Below are 18244 nucleotides of genomic sequence, written 5' to 3' on the forward strand. Positions count from 1 at the left end.
ATATGAGGGAAGCTACGGGACAGGTTGGTATAAAGATCTTGCCAGTACGAATAAAGCCACACAATGTTATTAGGTGTTTGGGATAAAGCACCGGCAGCATTTTTATAAAGTAGCTTTAACCACAGTGAGGGCCCTGCTAACACGCAGGAGAACGGATGCTGTAATCTGGAATCCATAGCGCGGTGTTGACCTCTCTAGTGCTCCTAATAACCGTACGGCAGTGTTTTATAGTCCGTAGTCAGGACCCTTTTGTCAAAAACAATGCGTACGGTTGTATGTAGGGGCTGGGTTGTAATTTCCCACTTTTTTTGGGATCTGACTATGCAGGGCTGATTCACAACTATGGTTTTTATCATTTTCACAATTGTCCGATGCAGAGTATTCGTGCACTAGATCCTTCAGACTGTCAAAATTGATTTTTAGGGTGTTGCTGACGTTTAATGTTATACCTTTGACCTTCATGCACACTTTGTTGGTGTTTGTTTTGTAGGAGTAGGTCTTAGGTCTGGAGGAGGTAAACTCTATTATATGTTCATCCTTATCGACTTCGCTGGTCAAATTACCTAAGTAATCCCTAAGAGGAGGGACTTCATCCCCCGGTTTACTCAGAAAAATCACAGAGTCGGTGTTATGATACAGGCAGCGGTCCTGGAGTTTATCCATAAGCCCGTAAAGCTCTAGACGGGCGTGGGCTGTCGTGAAGCATGCTATGAAGATGTTTGTTACACGTTGTGGGGTACCCTTTTGTATATTTCCAACACACAGCCGCGGTCTCGTCATCGATAAACTCGCAGCTGGACACCTTGTAACAAGGGGCAAAAAGGTACTTAAACAGTTCATCAGGATCTGTTATTAAGGTTGTATTTGACATGTTTGTACGCTGTGGGAATTTTCCCCATAATTTTGAGGCAGAGTTTGGCTAACTGTTGGCGGGCAGGGTTGACGTCTATCAAATGGGGTCATAAACGTATACCCTCATGAGCGTGGTAGTCATTGATGTATTTCTGCTTTGCATCTTGACTAGTACACCATTCAGGATATCCTGAGGCCTCCTGTTTGTCTCTGAGAAACAAATTAATATAACGTGAAAAGAGACGTGTCGTGGTCCTCTTAAAATGCCGCACCTCGTTTACTCTCCTGAGTCTGTAGACTTTCTCTAAGGCAGCTTAGACCTCGATGCTACACCAGGTCCCTGTCAGCATCCTTTGTTCTTCGGTGTGACCACAACCACCAACCTCTTTAAACACTGCGCATGTTTGACAGAGGGGGAACATCAGCTTACCATTGACTCTGTATGATAACACTGGAAAGTAAAGCTGCCTTGGAGGATAGATTTTACATTTGATTAGCCCAAAGTATTCAGAAAGGGACTTAAAGTCTCTCTATATGATGGTGGGGGTGTCCTAAGTGGTATACCTTCATTTGTTCACAAATGGGTACAGACTGGTGAAATCATAGTAGTGTATTTTCTCACCCTCACCAACAGCCCTGTACAGTTGTATGGCATTTGTACGATCCACGAATAAGGCATCGCGGGGGCTCCAGAGGTTGTGGTAAATCACAACTCTGAAGGAAAGAGCGGAGCTCTGTGTCAGTTGCTAGCATATCTAACCACTCATGCTCCCATAGGACCCTCATAGCAAAGCCACATTTTTCTACATATTGGGCCCTCATCAGAGTACGTCTGTGTAAGTGCTCAAATTTGGAACCCGTCTGTCTGTTAAACTTGTGGGGTTTGTAGCAGTGAGGGCAGCCGTGGAAAAAACAGCCGTTGTATTCAAAGGCCATCGGCATTCCCTTAATTACAGCGTACTCATCCAGGTAATAGGGACCCAGGCGGTATTCACCACCCTGTAAGGCATGTTGAATATGTATGTCTTCCTTCTCAGAGACGTACATGAGCCATTGGATAGAAGGGGTTGAATAATGTTTCTGTTTACCGTTATAGGGGTCTGGAGACACTAGAGCGATACTTTTTGGTCTTAAAAACATGTGCTTGAAGATGGACATACACATGGAGGCCAACGTGATGTTTTGAAAAGGGTCTATGTATTCGACCGTCTAGGTCATTCGAGGCGTCTTGGGTTTCAAGACCCTGGCTTTCTTAGTCATAGACACCACAACATCTCTGAAGAGGTTGCATGCTTGTCGCAGGATCATTACATCAGCCTGACAATAAGCTTTCAACTCGGTTTGAAAATGAAACTCCTGTTCACGGTTTTCAGAGTACCATTGTAGAAAGCTCTCTTTCTCAGAAGGCATCATATATTCAACCCCATAAGTGTCCGGAGGCGGCATGGGCCCCATATAATTCTGGTTCGCCCAGGTGTTAAAAAAGTGTGGAAAACAACCTTTACACCAGGGGAAACCAAAGGCTTTTGGCAGCTTGCTCAATTTCATGGGTAGGAAATTCAGGGTGTCTATGAACCTTATTTGTAACTGGCCAGCCATTAACAACATCAGCTTGGAACCTTGAGTGAGGAGTTCTACTTGTACCTTTTCATGAATAATATTTTATAAAATAAAGAATGAATCGTGGGCTTTTGAGTTATGGGCCAGCATGGTATACTCTTTGAATTTGGATTGAATGAATTTATTAAGGAAATCACCAACGCACTTTCGCCCCTCAAACTCCCAGCTGTCATCAGAAGTTAGACGGTGTGCGTACATATAGTTAGGTTGGTGTACCCCCATCCCCTGTGTGCACACTATATCAAACACTATGTAGTCTTCAGTTTTAGTCTGGGGTCTGCCTTTAACCATGTAAAACCGGTGTACAATTCCTACCCTACATGGAGTCTGACATCTTGGGCATTTTATACCTTTGCATTTGTGATCTGTCGCCACATACCGTCCGCACTCATGACAGTCCATTTTAGGGGTGCATTTAACAGCTTTGCGGTGTATGCTCAAGCAGGCTTGCGAGCGACAAAACATCTTACAGTTGCGGCATCTCACCTTCAGGGAGGTGTCTACGTCGCAACAGTCCCTCTGGCACATCTTACAGTGCATTTCACCCTGATGATGTGCCTTTGTGTTGTATATGTGGTCGCAATGTGTGGACACATACTTGACTCCCAAAAAACTTTTAAGGTTCAAGATACCGTAAAAGTGATTTTCATGGTGAAGGACATATACAGTCTTGTTTTTCAGATGTTCCCTGGTTGTAAAGTACTTCCAAGAACCGTTGTGATAACGAACTTTCACCGTAACGGCGAAATAGTTTTCAAAAAGACCTATGTCGCCAAAGCCGACCATGAGGTCTCGAGGTATTTCAAGAGCCTCATGGGTTTCAGCCGCTCTAGACAGGATGACAGCGTCGGTGGTGTTGCGCCCCATCAGCAACCCCACAATGCTGGCTGCCAGACAGGTGTTGGTCGCTCCGTTGTTAAAGTTGAGCAGCCAACGTTTCTTACTAATTACCTTACTGTATAGGATGCTTTTTAAAGGCCTGGAAACACCCCCTCACAACCCCGTACAATGAGGGCTATGACTCTGAAAGTGCCATAGGCGACTAGTTCAGCCTTACTCTGTAAAAGCCTCAAGAGGTTTTCTAAAAATTCCACGGCATCAAACACATCGAGGGACCTTCGTTTGGTGAACAAAGGACTGTCAAAATCCTGCCCCTGGATGTGTAGCTGGAAAAAATCATTAGGCCCCACATCGCGTAACAACCTTTCTATGAGTGTTTGCACAGCCTGATGTATGGCTAAAACCCCATGAGTGGAGGACCTTATCTGGTGAAGGTTAATAAACCTAAACTCCTCTTAGTGTTCTGTAGCGTTAAACCTCTCTCTAGTACTACTGTAGCTTCTAACGCTCTCTAAAAACACGGTCTCTGAATCCTCATCTTGAGGAATTTGACTTGATGGGGAGCTTGCTGCTGTATCATTTTGGGGATTCTGGTTTAGCAAGGGCTCTGGGGGTCTATTAAGCCGCCTTGTAGCGCATATTCTGTCTTTAGTTTACTTATTAAAAGCCTGCGCTGCTTAGCGCTATTAGCCCAGTTTTGTTTTTTATGGGACCCTGCTTTTCTAGGTAGCCTACCCCCTCCTGCCTGAACAGCGTGGATTGTGCCTGTGGGCGGCGTGCTCAAAGAGGTCTCTGCTACAGACCCACCCCTCGGCCCTTCTGTGAGCTCATGGTGTTGGGGAGTGTTGGCTCTCTACCCCTAGAACCATTCAATTGCACACCCGTCGGGATGTTCTTTCCTGAACTTGTGTAATGCCTGGTGCATGGTACTGGTGTATGTGATTCAGGCGCTGTTTGTGAAACTGTATGACTTTGTTTGAGGGGTTCCGTATACTTTTTACACTTGAGCAGGTGTTAGAAGCGCAGGGATTTTGTCAGTACCGTGTGGACCTTACTGCTATATTTGGATTTGTGTCTACTTTTATTAATACCCCGGGTATGTTGGGTCTTTAGGGGACGGTGTAGGTCTAGTCACGCAGGGATACTCAATATGTAGGACACAGTTGTTTGACACGTTTGGAGGATTGCCCTTTTACACTGGTCAACCATTTGCAGTATCTTCCGCTGCGCCTCCATCCCGACCCTGTCATCGCTACCACACATCCCCAATTTAAAGATGGTGGCGTTTTAGCTTTCTGACCGCCAGCTGTATGTCTTTCACGTGGGCCCCTAGTACCTCTTTTGGGTTTACAGAATCATATTGCGGCGGATTAGGGCTGAATACAGTGCTTGGTTGTACAACTACATGTAACACCCCTGGACCCTCTCTCGCCCCGTCTGCCACAACACCATTCTGTAACTGAGGGTCCAGTGGGACCATAGAAACAGGGTCCCAGTGCGAACACCCCGGGCGGCCGTGTAAGGGTCCCCACTAAATACGCCCTCCAAGCCCTGATTTGTCCAGTCGTCCCAGCCCGTACTGTTATCGCTGTATATTGCTGGTGGTGATGTGGGGTTTACACTGGACGTGGGGCTGGTTATGTCGTACGCTCCCTGATTGGTGATAGGGGACATAAGGCACGGGGAGTATAAATGGCTGTCGAAATAATCGAGGGCCCTATCGGCTAAGGAATTGTTGGGGTTGTGGTCGGGTGAATGTCTAACCTCCATATGCAAATCCCCATTGTACGTGTTAGAAAGCCCCGCGTGCGCTGCTTCTGAGGGTCTATCAAGTCTGTCTACCAGCCACTTTAACATTTGACATCTGTTAATTAAACCTGCGGCCTATCGTGGGAAGAGCTGGGTAATCACCTGTGGTTAGGGATCCTTCTCATGGAGAGGATGGCTTCGGCTGAAGTTTGGGGACATGACTGATGACCAGGGTAAATTTTCTAACAGAGTCCTTGCTTGTTAGTTGCACCCATTAGCATTTTGACACTCCTGCCGGTCTTGGGAAGAGCTGCATAATCACCTGTGCCTAGGGGTCATTCTCATGGCAAGGATGGCTTCGGCTGAGTTTGGGGGGTGACTTCGGCTGAGTTTGGGGACATGATGGATGACCATGGTCCATTTTCTATCAGTGGCCTTGTTTGTTAGATGCGCCCATTATCATTTTGACATCTGCTAATTAAACCTCCTGCCTGTGGTTCGTGGGAAGAGCTGCGTAATCACCTGTGCTTAGGGGTCATTCTCCTGGGAAGGCTGGCTCCGGCTGTAGTTTAGGGACATGATGGATGACCATGGTACATTTTCTAACCTGGAGCCATGTTTGTTAGATGCTCCCATTATCATTTCGGCATCTGCTAAGCAGCCCTGAGCCCTGTCTTGGGAAGAGCTGGGTAATCACCTGTGCTTGGGACTCATTCTCCTGGGAAGGCTGGCTCCCACTGAAGTTTAGGGACATGACGGATGACCAGTACATGACCTGCCCTGGGGTGATATTTAATTGTTTTCTACCATCAGCTATGGATATGTCACATTTCAAATTATAGCATCTGCTTCTAAAGAAAGACACTTTTAAAAAACACCTCTGCACCGCAAACCCTAGTGTTAGACATCCTTGCGGCCGTGGGTTGGGGGCCTTGGGGGCTGCCTGCTCAGGCACCATCTGGCACAGCTCTGCAGCCCACATTTTAAACATGCCCAGACATATCCCTCCTACATGAAGGCACTTTTTTGCGCACACATTTAGGGACTCATTTTTCTTTACATAACCTAAAGGCCCTGCTAACCAACACAGCCTTCAGCACTGTCTCACGCTCTGACTCACCCTGTGCCACACCCCCAGCTCAGCTCTGGTTAGGGCTGCCACACATACATCATGTCCACATATTTTCTGTGCATGAGCTGTCACTTTTAAGGATAGAAACGACCTGTCACTTTTAAGGACACGCATGACAAGTAAAGGTATCCTGGCTTTCTACTTAAATTTCCTCTGCTTGCAGATGTACATCTTATTCCAAGACAATCGGAATCCCTGCAAACATTTCTGTGAAATTTACATTGCTTTTCATAATGTTCTGTTCCTGCACATATGATAATCAAGCTTGCATGAATACATTCATTGTATTTAATCATTGCCTTTGATCATCTTTAGGTTTCTACATTATTTTTTTAATGATAGCCTATTTAGAATATTGTTAACTATGTGTTACATTTGTTGTCTTTCCAAGAGAACATTGCCTGATGGAGTGAAAATAGCTGGACAGATGTTACACTAATCTTTGTTGAATGTGTCTCCAAAAAATCTTTGAATATTTATTCACAAAGCCTAGAATATTCTATAAAAACCATGGAAAGCTAAAAGTCAGAGTGGACTTCATACCAGGGAACACTACCTTAATGTTTATTTTCATTGTGGTAACACTTCATATTGTGTGCACTAGCCAGACTTTTGGTTTTAAAATAATACTTTAATATGCACATCCAGCTGCCCGTCTAGTGATCCTTGAGTGTTCTGTTGATTCATTCATAAAAGAGGATTTCATGCTTCACTAACTGTCCCCGTGTAGTCTCATGGGACTGCACGTTAACTGAAACAAATCTTACGTAAACAGTGCTCCTTGGGTTGTGTGTGGGTTGCAGTTGACTTAGGTCAGAAATCCAAATCTGCGGCTCTAGCAAGCTCTAGAGACTGTAATAAGAGTACTGAGTATTATGTACATATTACTATGTAATAATATTTTACATAAAATGAATTATACGTATATAAGTGAATTGGAGTAGCATGGGCCATGGCAATAATCTGACGTCTGATGTGATGCAGAGTAACCCATACACTAGTCCGACCCTGGTGCAGTTTTGGCTCCTCAACTCTGGTACACAGACGACTTCAGGGATAGTGAATTGAGTTTAGTATAAAGGAGCAACTTTATGCAGCACAGATTGACTTTAGAAGGAAGACCGCTATGAGTGACTGAATCACCAACTATCCAATGAGCCAAACCAAACCAACTCTTCTGCAAACCATCAACGGCCCAGCGGTACCATTTCCAACACCATGCCCACCTTAATGGTTACTTCTTTATTACTGGGTCATTTGTCAAGTCTCTGAGACAACAACCTGAAGATACGTTGCCTGTCATATCATGTTATCTTGTAGACTCTTGGGTGACTCTTGGCAAATATTTATAGTGGAACTCAGTATCACCATCTCGCAGGAAACCTAGCAACTGCTGTGGGGCCGCTGCAATGGTTGGAACTGTGAGATTACTACGAAGGGGTTTCTTGCTGTCCACTCCTGTCTACAGCCTCTCACTGAATTGCATGCCAAAGCCAAACCCACCTAATTCGACTGTGCATATGCTCTATATATAGTGCTGTCAGGGCCCAAGCCAGAATTATCGGCGAGTGGTGCAAGTCAAGCTATGGAAGCTAGACACTTCTATGGCTCCATCTCTTTCCACCAGGAACGTCCATGGAAGTAGTCGTATACAACAACCAGTAAATCACAATTTATTCATACCTAAAGTAGAATGTATCACATATGATCACAGTTCTAAGAATGCATCCACAGCTCCCTAATCAGAGTCTAATCCTGCTTCCTAACAAAATGTTGTAACTGGGGGTTAAGTACTGTAGTGGAGTTTGGCAACAAAACAGACATCATCATTGCGTAGCAGTTCTATGAAGCAGACTACAGCACTTACGCTTCTTGGCAAACTCACGGACTCCAACTTCTTTCCCTTGTAGTACTTCTTGACCTTGTTCCCTTTGCAGCAGGGGCAATCGTCATTTGTGATCAGAAAATCGATGACCAGCACAGCCTGAATGGACACAGAAAGGACTCTGCTGTAAAGGCTTTCTGAGGAGTAAGCAGGGCTTGAAACATGCAGCGGCAACAAGACTTACCAGGCCAAAGTAGGATAGAGTGGAACCGATGTACACCACCAATTCAATAAAGTTAAACTTTCCACCCTGGAAGAAATCAGCAAGTATATTTTAGTTTAATGACTTGATTTAAAAAAAAAAAAAGAAAACAGTAGTCATATTGTTTTTTAAAGTCCTAAGTTGACTTTTCCCTTATTGTACTTTGCCACAAGCCGCTGACGCCATTACAATGTACTTTCTCTACATGAACAAAGTACACAGCTTCCAGTGGGTAAATCGCCTCATTTTATGAAAATAGTGCTCTCATCCTTGTAGACAAACTCCATGCAACCAAAGCTTTTCCGGGTCTTGCAATTAGTGGCCCCACCATGCTCTAGGAAGTCTTATTTTCCTTCCATCCCTGGTGAGGCACGGAAAGGGCTTCCTCAGGAAAGCACAGAACCCTTCTTGTGGTTCCACATATATAAGTACAGCATTTGTCAAACAAATATTAATAAACTGGGGATAGGTGAGGTGGTCATATAATCTTACTGAGTGGATTGTCATGGTTCGCCCTGGTACAGACTCTCATAGTGTACTTGTTAGACCTGTCAGCCCTTTGGGTGGTCCCTCCTCATCATTATTTATTTTGTCCCACTTTTGCCTCAAACCCTGTTTGAATTTTTCCTTTTTGGGAACCACCAGACTTTTTAGTATTGCTGCAGATTCAGGGAGCCATTTTAGCTACCCCTGGAACTTCTGTCTGAGGGCCTGGAGCACAAAATGGTGGCCACCTGTGACATCACCAGCACCCACTGGAACCTACTAGCACCTTCCAGAACATTCCAGAACCCTGTGACAGTTGGAGGCGGTTTAGAATGTTGGGAAGCTAAGACAGAGAGTTGGCAGTTGGAGCTGGCAGTTGGCACCTGACTGGTGAAGAGTGAGCAGCAGAAACCTGAAGGAGGAAGGAGTGAGGCAGCAGGGGTGGAAACTTGTGCCTGGAGTGGGGTCCATAAACCCACCCTTGATACTAGTCCCTACTGACTGAGCCCAGCCTGGAGCCCTGTGTGGGAAGAAGCAAGAAAAACCATCCTAAGGACCTGGACAGCAGGAACAGGCCTTAGAATCCAAGAACAGCAAGATCCTGACCTGGATACTGGTTTCCCTGGAGTCCGACGTCGAGAAGCCTGAGACCCGGAGCCCGAGGTGGAGAAGCGGCGCTGACTGGAAAAGCAGACGTCGTACCCGGAGCCGCCAGAGGTCGAGAGAGGGCGCCGACGGAGGTCGTGAGGAGTACCAGAGGTCGAGGAGGAAGTCACCCGAGGTCGAGTGAGCGGCGTCGACGGGGGAGTGAAGTCCGCCCTCCGGAGTCGCCGGAGACCGAGGTGAAGCGTGCCGGAGGTCGGGAGTGGAGATCGCACTCCGGAGTCGCCGGAACCTGAGGAGAGGAGCACCGGAGGTCGGGAGTGAGGTCGCACTCCGGAGTCGCCGGAACCTGAGGAGAGGAGCACCGGAGGTCGGGAGTGAGGATCGCACTCCGGAGCTGCCGGAAGTCGACATCGAGCCAAGGCCGGCCGACGTCATCGAACCTGAGGTCGCCATCGGACCGGAGCCGCCCGAAGTCGACATCAAGCCAAGATTGCCCGACGTCATCGAATCGGAGGTCGAGATCGAGCCGAGGCCGCCGACATCGATCCGGAACCGCCTGCCGGCGTCGTCAAGAACTGACATTGTGCCGAGGCCGCCGACATCGAACCGGAACCGCCTCACGGCGTCGACACGACTCCAGCGGCGTCGGAGCTTCAGAAAAAGGGCAGTAAGTGGAATAGAGGGCGCCTAAGGCCCTGTGGAATCCTAAGAGACTACTCTAGGGGTTAGAGAGGTGCTGGAACCAGCTTGACTGTGCCAGGGGTGAGCTGAGACTAATTCAGAGGGGTTGTGTAGAGGGAGAGAGCCAGGTCTTTAGTATTCCCCCCTTGATCTACCTCAGTTTAGGCCTTAGCCTTGTCCAAGCCAGGGAGTAGACACCCTCAAGTCATCCACATAACTACAAGCTGTGCCTGGGCCAAATCAGCCCATAGAAATCTAAATGTGATCTGATTCTAGAAGTGTCACTGTCAGCTTTTAATTATTTATTGAGAGCACTGTATTTATTGTATTTAACCTATTTATTGCTTCACTGTATTTATTGTTCCACAGTATTTATGGTCGCACAATATTTATTGGTTTGCAGTATTTATTGCCTCAGAATATTTAATTGCCTGTATGTAATGCACTTATATTTATGCCTTTATTATTTATGATCACCCCTATTTATTGAATCATTAAGACAGTATTTATTTGACCTGCACTATTTAAAAAGCCTTGTATATTGTGATTGTGTTATTTATTTATTTAATCAGCAACTAAGAGAAAAAGAAGATAAAGCAAGATATTTTCATAATTTTTACGGTGTAGAGTCGTTTTTGGAACGGATGCACGCATGGTTATTGTATGGGTATGTCGTATGCTTAGCACGGTGCCTGATTCCTGACCACTCGAGCCAAGCTACCACTGTGTATGTCTGGAGAGACCCCGTTACCACCAACCCTTCCGGTGTGGGAGTGGAGTATTTCCAACAGTACTCCCACAGCAAACAGAGCCTGTGACACCTTCACAGACAACATTCTCTTGCAGCAGCGCCCGCATAACTCTCCATGTTCACACACGCATTGGAGAGAGTGCAACATTGAACAACAAAAACAAAACAGTGTTTCTCTGCATACACTCTCTTGGTGGCCTTGGGAAGAAGGCCAAGGACACCCTGACTGGGAGCGCAGTCTGTGACCGGGGAGCAGACTGTGTGCCACTTTTGAAGGTGGCCTGTTTCTGTAATATGGCACAGGCACACAGACAACAGCTTTTCCTGATATGCTTGGGGGCCACCTCCATGCTCAGTAACACCCTCTTTACATCAAATAGATGCTACATGTGTGCACTTGCAATGGGTATTACAGAGATTGTCCCCTTTACATCTATGTGGCCAGCACTTAGACACTACATAGTCAGGTAAGTATAAGTAGAACCGAGATAAGTTAGATTCTTTCATTTCATTTTTCAGAGTTAGGATTACTTCTTCAAACTAATTTAATTATCTTTAAAATAGAGTAACGATCAAGGTAAACTTAATGCAATGCAAATTATTCAATTATATTTAACTTAAATTACATTAATTTATTGTTTCGGGAGACTAAGGACGAACTGGGAGAACTGATAACGTGCACCCCGTTGCATACCGAAGATGATGTACCAATGCTCCATATGCAGGCTGCGGAGTGCCCCTTTAACTCACCGTGAAGTGTCCTGGATGAGGAGTCCCATATGACGACGTCCTCCCCTGCTGCCCTATCAGGAGAAAGCGGCAAGGAGAAGGAGGAAAAGGACGGACTGCAGCGAGAGGAGGAGAGTGCGAACTCGGAAGGACGCAGAGAAGCGGAGACCACGCAAGTCCTGTGGGTGAAACGTCGGGCGTCCCATGAAAAGGCAGCCGAAGCCAGCGTCCCAGAGGACAAGAAGATGCCAGGAGGCCAACGAGACCACGCACCACCCCGCCACTCTCCAGGAGGAGTGTGGCTGGACAAGGTACGGCTCAGACTACGGGGATTCTCGGGGCACTGGGTGGGGAAGGGCAATTATTGGATGGAGGACACCGTCCGTCTCTTTAAACGGGGCTGCACATGGTGGCGGTACTTGGTGATCCCTCACAGTCCCACTCCCGATTCCAAAAAACATTGTTTTTTTTTGTTTATTGTTTTCTCTGCTCTACGAGGCCACGACGGCGAGCCACGCACTCAGACCGGACCCTCCAACCATCAGTGATTGCTGGAGCGTATTGTGGAAACTGCACTATCTTTTGAGCACAAGACCTGTGTGGAACAAATAAAACAAACACTAAGACAACATATGGTTTCTGGGTCCTCCTTTCATACGGGCATTAAACCCTAGACCTACTGCCCTGGTTGAACCCCTGACATTTGTAGTGGAGAATGCGGGCAAACACCATCTGATACAGGATGGACAACCTAGTTTACCAGCTAAAGGAAGGACAAACTAAGCTAGAATGGGCATTGCAGAAAAATGCAAATCAAGCAGAGATGGACTGCGCTGTGTTCACCTCCACTACAAACGCAGGCCGAGAATGTGATCAAGATAGCAGAAGGACAGACCCAGTTGCTGTTGGCCCTCGGTCAGGGGAGGGGGCATGCACTCCCTGGAACAGTGATTCCGCTGCAAAAGTACGTCCCGAGGGATGATCCTGTTTCCTTCTTCCTTAACTGTGAGAGGGCCGCAAGGGCCAGCACCTGGCTAGCGGATTGTTGGCCTTTTACCTTGCCCCCTTGCTCACGGGCGAAGCCCAAGCCGCCTACCAAATTGCTAACCGAGATGGTATGGCTAGCTAGGGCCACGTTAAGCAGTTTATAATGGACCGGTGGGGGGTGGACGATGAGTAGCACCGACTCAAGTTCCGGCAAGAAGGGGGGCCCCGGGAGACACACCGAAAACCCTGTTTTACAAGCCGATCGCCGGATCAAACCACTGGAATCTACACGAGAAGAGATCATGGACAAGATATATTTAGAGTAGTATCTGGAGGCACTGCCTTATGGAACCTAGAGGTGGCTTCGATAGCATGCTGCTCAGACCCTGGAGCATGCTGTAGAGATGGCCACATCATATGCTCGAGCCAGAACCGGAACATGATTAAGGAGCGAGACAGAACACAAAAGCACCCCTACCGATAAAAACGGAGAGAAAACCAAATAAACCACACTTTGAATCCCTTGGAGCACGATCAGGAAGACCAGAAACCTTTTCCCCATCAGGGCCCCAATGCTTTGAATGCAGAGAGTGGGGCCATATCGCAAGGTTTTGCAAGAAGAAGAAAGAAAAACAGGAAGTGGAACCGATGGATGTTAGTTATTTGCCCCGATCTATTCTTTATGCACAGGAAATGGGACCAGTATACCACGTAAGTCTGAGACTGAACGACACGGTAGTGTCAGCCCTCCTTCACTCACGTTGTAAACACTCGGTGGTTAGAAGGGAGCTAGTTCCCCAGTCCCAGATCATCCCCTGGAGGACTGCTAGAATACGCTATGTGCATGGCAATACCAGGGATTGTCCTGTAGCGAGGGTGACTCTTCAGATCGAAAATGGCATAGAAACCCTAGCCAACGTAGGGGTCCTCCCTTCCCTTCCTGAACAACTCATAGTGAGCATAGACAACCCCTGTTTCTACAGTCTCCTGGTGGGTAATCTTAGGACATATTCGCTAAAGAAAGACCCCCATGATACTCTACTTACTTCTGAACCGTGGGCCATAGATAACCACTTTAGAACAGCGCAGCTAAACGACAGTACCCTTAGTAACGCATGGCAAAGTGCCAAAGAGACACAAAACAACCCCAGAAAAGTCTTTCCCTATTTTTTAGAACAGAATTGTCGCCTGTACCGAGTCGCCAAGGAAGAAAAGGAACCACACTATTGGTCCCTGTGGGTTTCAGGGATCAGATCCTCTTCTTTGCACATTCCTACCTCCTTGCAGGCCATTGTGGGGTAGAAAAAACAAGTCAGTCCATTCTGCAAAGTTTTTTTGGGCCGGGTATTCACACCCAGATAAAAAAAAATACTGTCAAGAATGCGCCATTTGCCAAAGGAAGAACCCTTACATCCCTCCGAAGGTACCTCTACGACCTCTACCCATTATTGGCAAACCAATCAATAGGATAGGGATGGATCTTATAGGTCCCCTCCCTAAGTCATCTAGGGGATATCAATAGGTCCACGTCCTGGTTGACTATTCCACCTGATACCCTGAGGCTCTTCCTCTGCGAGCCACAACCACCACCACCATTGTCCAAAGGTTAATTGAGGTGTTCTCACGAATGGGGTTTCCCCAGGTACATATGGTTGACGCCCCCATTGTTAACACCGAGTTGACGGAAGGTGAGTGACAGAACATCCAAACCCTCCTCCATTCCTCCACGGACGTCTTCTCAGATCAGCCCAGAAAAACACACCTGGCCGTGCATTATATACCCACCCAAGAAGGAGTCGCCATTAAACAAAAACCCTACAGGGTCCCAAAGCCCGTAGGGCTGCCCTACAGCGAGAAGTCGCACAGATGCTAGAGAGAGTCCGGTATCATAGTCCCATCAAGAAGTAACTGGTGCTCACCCATCGTGCTGGTACCTAAACCGGATGGCAGTATCCGGTTCTGCATCGATTTTAGGGCCGTGAATCGGATCTCCAAGCAAGACGGCTATCCCCTTTCCAGGGTGGATGAGCTAATCGAACGTTTAGGTAAGGCACTTTGCATCTCTACAATAGACCTCACAAAAGGCTATTGGCAGATTCCGTTAAACCCCGACGACCAAGAGAAAATGGCCTTCTCCACCCCTGACGGTCTATACCATTTTACTGTCTTACCTTTCCGGTTACACGGTGCTTCCACCAGATCCCAGAGACTAATGGACACACTGCTCGCACATCAGAAATATTCCTCAGCATATCTAGATGACATTATAGTGTTCAGTAACTCTTGGACTGAACACCTGACTCATCTTGATGCTGTTTTGTCCGAGCTCAGAAGTGCTCATTTGCATATCAACGCAAAAAAATGCAAATTTGCTTTCCAAAAAGTAAAGCACCTAGACTATCAGCTAGGAAAAGGCATGATTGAACCCCAGACAGAAAAAGTAAGAGCGATTGAGGACACCCCTTTTCCGAACACTAAAAAGGAGTTGAGGGCCTTTCTAGGGCTTGTGGGATATTACAGACGCTTCATTCCTCAGTTTTCTGCCATCGCTGCCCCTCTGACAGACTTGTTAAAGAAGTCAGCCTCCCCTTCATGCCTTCACTCTCCCTCCGAGCCTGAAACCCTAGCCTTCAAGAGACTGAAAGACGCTTTGACCACCTCTCCAGTGTTACTCACCCCTAACTTCCAAGACTGTTCATCCTCCAGACTGACGCTTCAGGGGTGGGCATAGGTGCGGTCCTCTCCCAGTTAGACTCAGACGGACCCGAAAGACCGATCCTCTATATCAGTAGGAAGCTTTTCCCTAGGGAACGTGTGTACCCCACTATTGAGAAAGAGTGTTTGGCGGTATTGAGAAGCTGAGATACTATCTGGAACTGAGGCCTTTCGTTTTGTATATGGACCATGCCCCTTTTACCTGGCTACATAGGATCAAGGGCTGCAACGAACGGGTTCTTAGATGATTCCTGGCCCTAAAACCCTTCCAATTTGAGGTTTGTCACCGAAAGGGCACAGAGCAGGGCAACGCAGACTATTTGTCACATTTTCCTCTTTCCCCTGATCGGGGCAATCCTAGGGGAGGGGTGTGTCGGGAGACTAAGGACGAACTGGGGGAACTGATAACATGCACCCAGTTGCATACCGAAGATGGCGTACTAATGCTCCATATGCAGGCTGTGGAGTGCCCCTTTAACTCACCGCGAAGTGTCCTGGAGGAGGAGTCCCGTAAGACGACGTCATCCCCTGCTGCCCTATCAGGAGAAAGCGGTAAGGAGAAGTAGGAAGAGGATGCACTGCAGTGAGAGGAGGAGAGCGCGAACACAGAAGGGCGCGGAGAAGCAGAGACCACGCCAGTCCTGTGGGTGAAATGTTGGGTGTCCCCCAAAAAGGCAGCCAAAGCCGGCCTCCCGGAGGACAAGAAGATGCCAGGAGGCCAACGAGACCTTGCGCCGCCCGGCGACTCTCCAGGAGGAGTGTGGCTGGACAAGGTACGGCTCAGACTACAGGGATTCTTGGAGCACTGGGTAGGGAAGGGCAATTCTTAGCGGGAGGACACCGTCCGTCTCTTTAAACAGGGCTGAACAAGGTGGCGGTACTTAGTGATCCCTCACAGTCCCCCTCCTGATTCCAAGAACGTATTGGCCAAGCCCACTGACCCGTGGTAGTTTTTTGTTTATAATTTTCCCTGCTCTACGAGGCCACGACGGCAAGCCACGTACTCAGACCGGACCCTCCAACCATCGGTGACTGCTGGAGCGCATTCTGGAAATCGGACTATCTTTTGAGCACAAGACCAACAACCGGAATGTTGTGGATTCCAGTTTGGAAAGATACCTCCTCTGCTTCTGCTGAGCCAAAGAGGTATTGGTTTAGGTCCGATGCCAGGATAAACGTTGTTTTTTTCATCTCTGTTGCATACTTTGCCACTTGGTCAGTGAGTTTTTTTTAGTCTTTCCCTTTGCGGTTGGGATGAACATATGCATTGATTAAGCACACCTCCGTTTCTTCGGTCTGGAGGAAGATGGTGATTGTAGCAGCTATTTTTGCAGTTGACATCGAGTCCATGAGAGTTGCTGAAGGTATGCTCGTCGTGGATACATAGTTGGCAAGCCCCCCAGATCAATGTCAAAATCTACAGCTCCTTGTCACTGGTGTAACAAAGCACATGTAGCCCTGGATGTTCTGAGGATCCGTGAGCCAGGTTTCTTGCAGTAAGATTATATCGAAAGTTCTAACATAACTCAGGAAATCCGGGTCCTCTATTTTTGTTGCTAAGCCATTGATATTCCACGAGCATAGTCTGAATGGAGTCCCATTTACCCAGCTGTGGCCTTCGTCCTGTAAATGGCGTCAGTCCTCCACTGCGCGTGTGATTATAGTACAGGATACTACTTTCCTGTTGAATCCTTGGCTTGTGGGGGCAGCTGCCATCCATTGTGTTTCTTGTGGATCCAGCTGGCTGCTAGGACTCTGTCGAGATCTACCCCGAGCTCCTTTAAGTACGCAGTTGGAGTGTGCATGCTGTATTTTTAGTCCACGGCTTATGTTACTTTGTAATAATGGAAATGGGTAGGCTGGTTTTTTGAAGGGGGTGATATCAATACCCCAGTTTTGAAATTTATCCAGTTCTGCCAGGATTATCTCTGCAATTTTACCTGAGTTCCACGTTGACTTTGTGGCCTCTGGTCTTTGAGGATTGGCAGTACGTATGAACTCTATGGAGAGTAGATCCATTGAGCTTATGCCGGCGAGATTTGGGATTGCCTTCATTAATCTTATGATGTTACCTCGATTTAGCGTATCCTGATGGCCCTTGGAGGTGTATAGAGGGTAGAATACCGAAGCCTGTATTTCTTGCTGCCTGGTTCTTGATGTTTGTGTTGCTAACAGATGTAGATTTGCTGTGGCCAACGGTGCGGATTGAAGTATGAAGCTGGTTGCTTCTTTGAGCTGGGTTTCCACTTGATTATTTGCAGTTCCTGCCGTAGAGTTCCTTGGGTTTTCCTTTGATGTTATCAACTTGGGGATTATTTGTTTTGAATCTAGCGCACCATCCTGAGCCCCTTTGTCCGGGAACCTCCAGCTGGGGCAATCATTGGTTGATGGAAGAGGCCATTCAGGCTCTCTGAGCAGTGTGTCCTGATTTGGCCTGTCTATCTTTCCAGTGCCACCTCTCCTGGGCCCATTGTTTGAGTTCGTATTAGTGTCTTTGTGCATTATTTCTATAGGCCCTAGGGCCCTGGCGTTGCCCGCCTCTCCACTTGACTTTTGGAGGTGTACAGGATTATTGGATAAGGCCCATGTCTCTCCCCTCGGGTCTTGGCAGAGTGTTGTCTGTTGACTGTAGCCTTTGTTGGGTTTTTTTGTTAGGGGAATGGATATAGTAGCTTGTCTTTTTTCTTTTTTGTATTCTGCTCTAGCCCCTGATGGGGTTCCTTGTCCATTTTCTGCTCCAGTTTCCACATGTGACCTGGCTGCGTCTGTCCAAGTTGGGTCACCTCCTTGTTCCAGGGAATTGTTGGAGATGTTTGGTGACCGTTGTGCTTGATTTAAGCTGCTTGAGTCGCCTGAGTCAATGTCCCGTTTGTTGTGGGAACCTAAAAAAATGGAGACGTAGGCTGTTGCATTTGTGGGGGGCTTCTGGTTGCGCCCTTTCCTTTTCTGTTGCCGGCGTTGCTTAGAAGCTAGTTTTGGCGAACCTCCAATTCCGGGCCCTCCTGTTTT

The 18244-nt window shown here is 47.4% G+C and overlaps 1 protein-coding gene across 3 annotated transcripts in view; it reads right to left on the reverse strand.

Moving 5' to 3' along the window:
• Positions 1 to 18244, reverse strand: part of LOC146783837 (P2X purinoceptor 7-like) — a 580759-nt gene that overhangs the window by 47510 nt on the left and 515005 nt on the right. For all 3 annotated transcript variants that reach the window (XM_085635364.1, XM_085635362.1, XM_085635363.1), the window contains 2 exons: positions 8263 to 8328; positions 8061 to 8177 (listed from right to left, as the gene is read on the reverse strand). In XM_085635364.1, coding sequence (XP_085491490.1) covers positions 8061 to 8177; positions 8263 to 8328 — 183 coding nt within the window. The remainder of the gene's footprint in view (positions 1 to 8060; positions 8178 to 8262; positions 8329 to 18244) is intronic.

This window comes from Triturus cristatus, chromosome 11 (assembly GCF_964204655.1).
Source record: "Triturus cristatus chromosome 11, aTriCri1.1, whole genome shotgun sequence".
Lineage (NCBI taxonomy): Eukaryota > Metazoa > Chordata > Amphibia > Caudata > Salamandridae > Triturus > Triturus cristatus.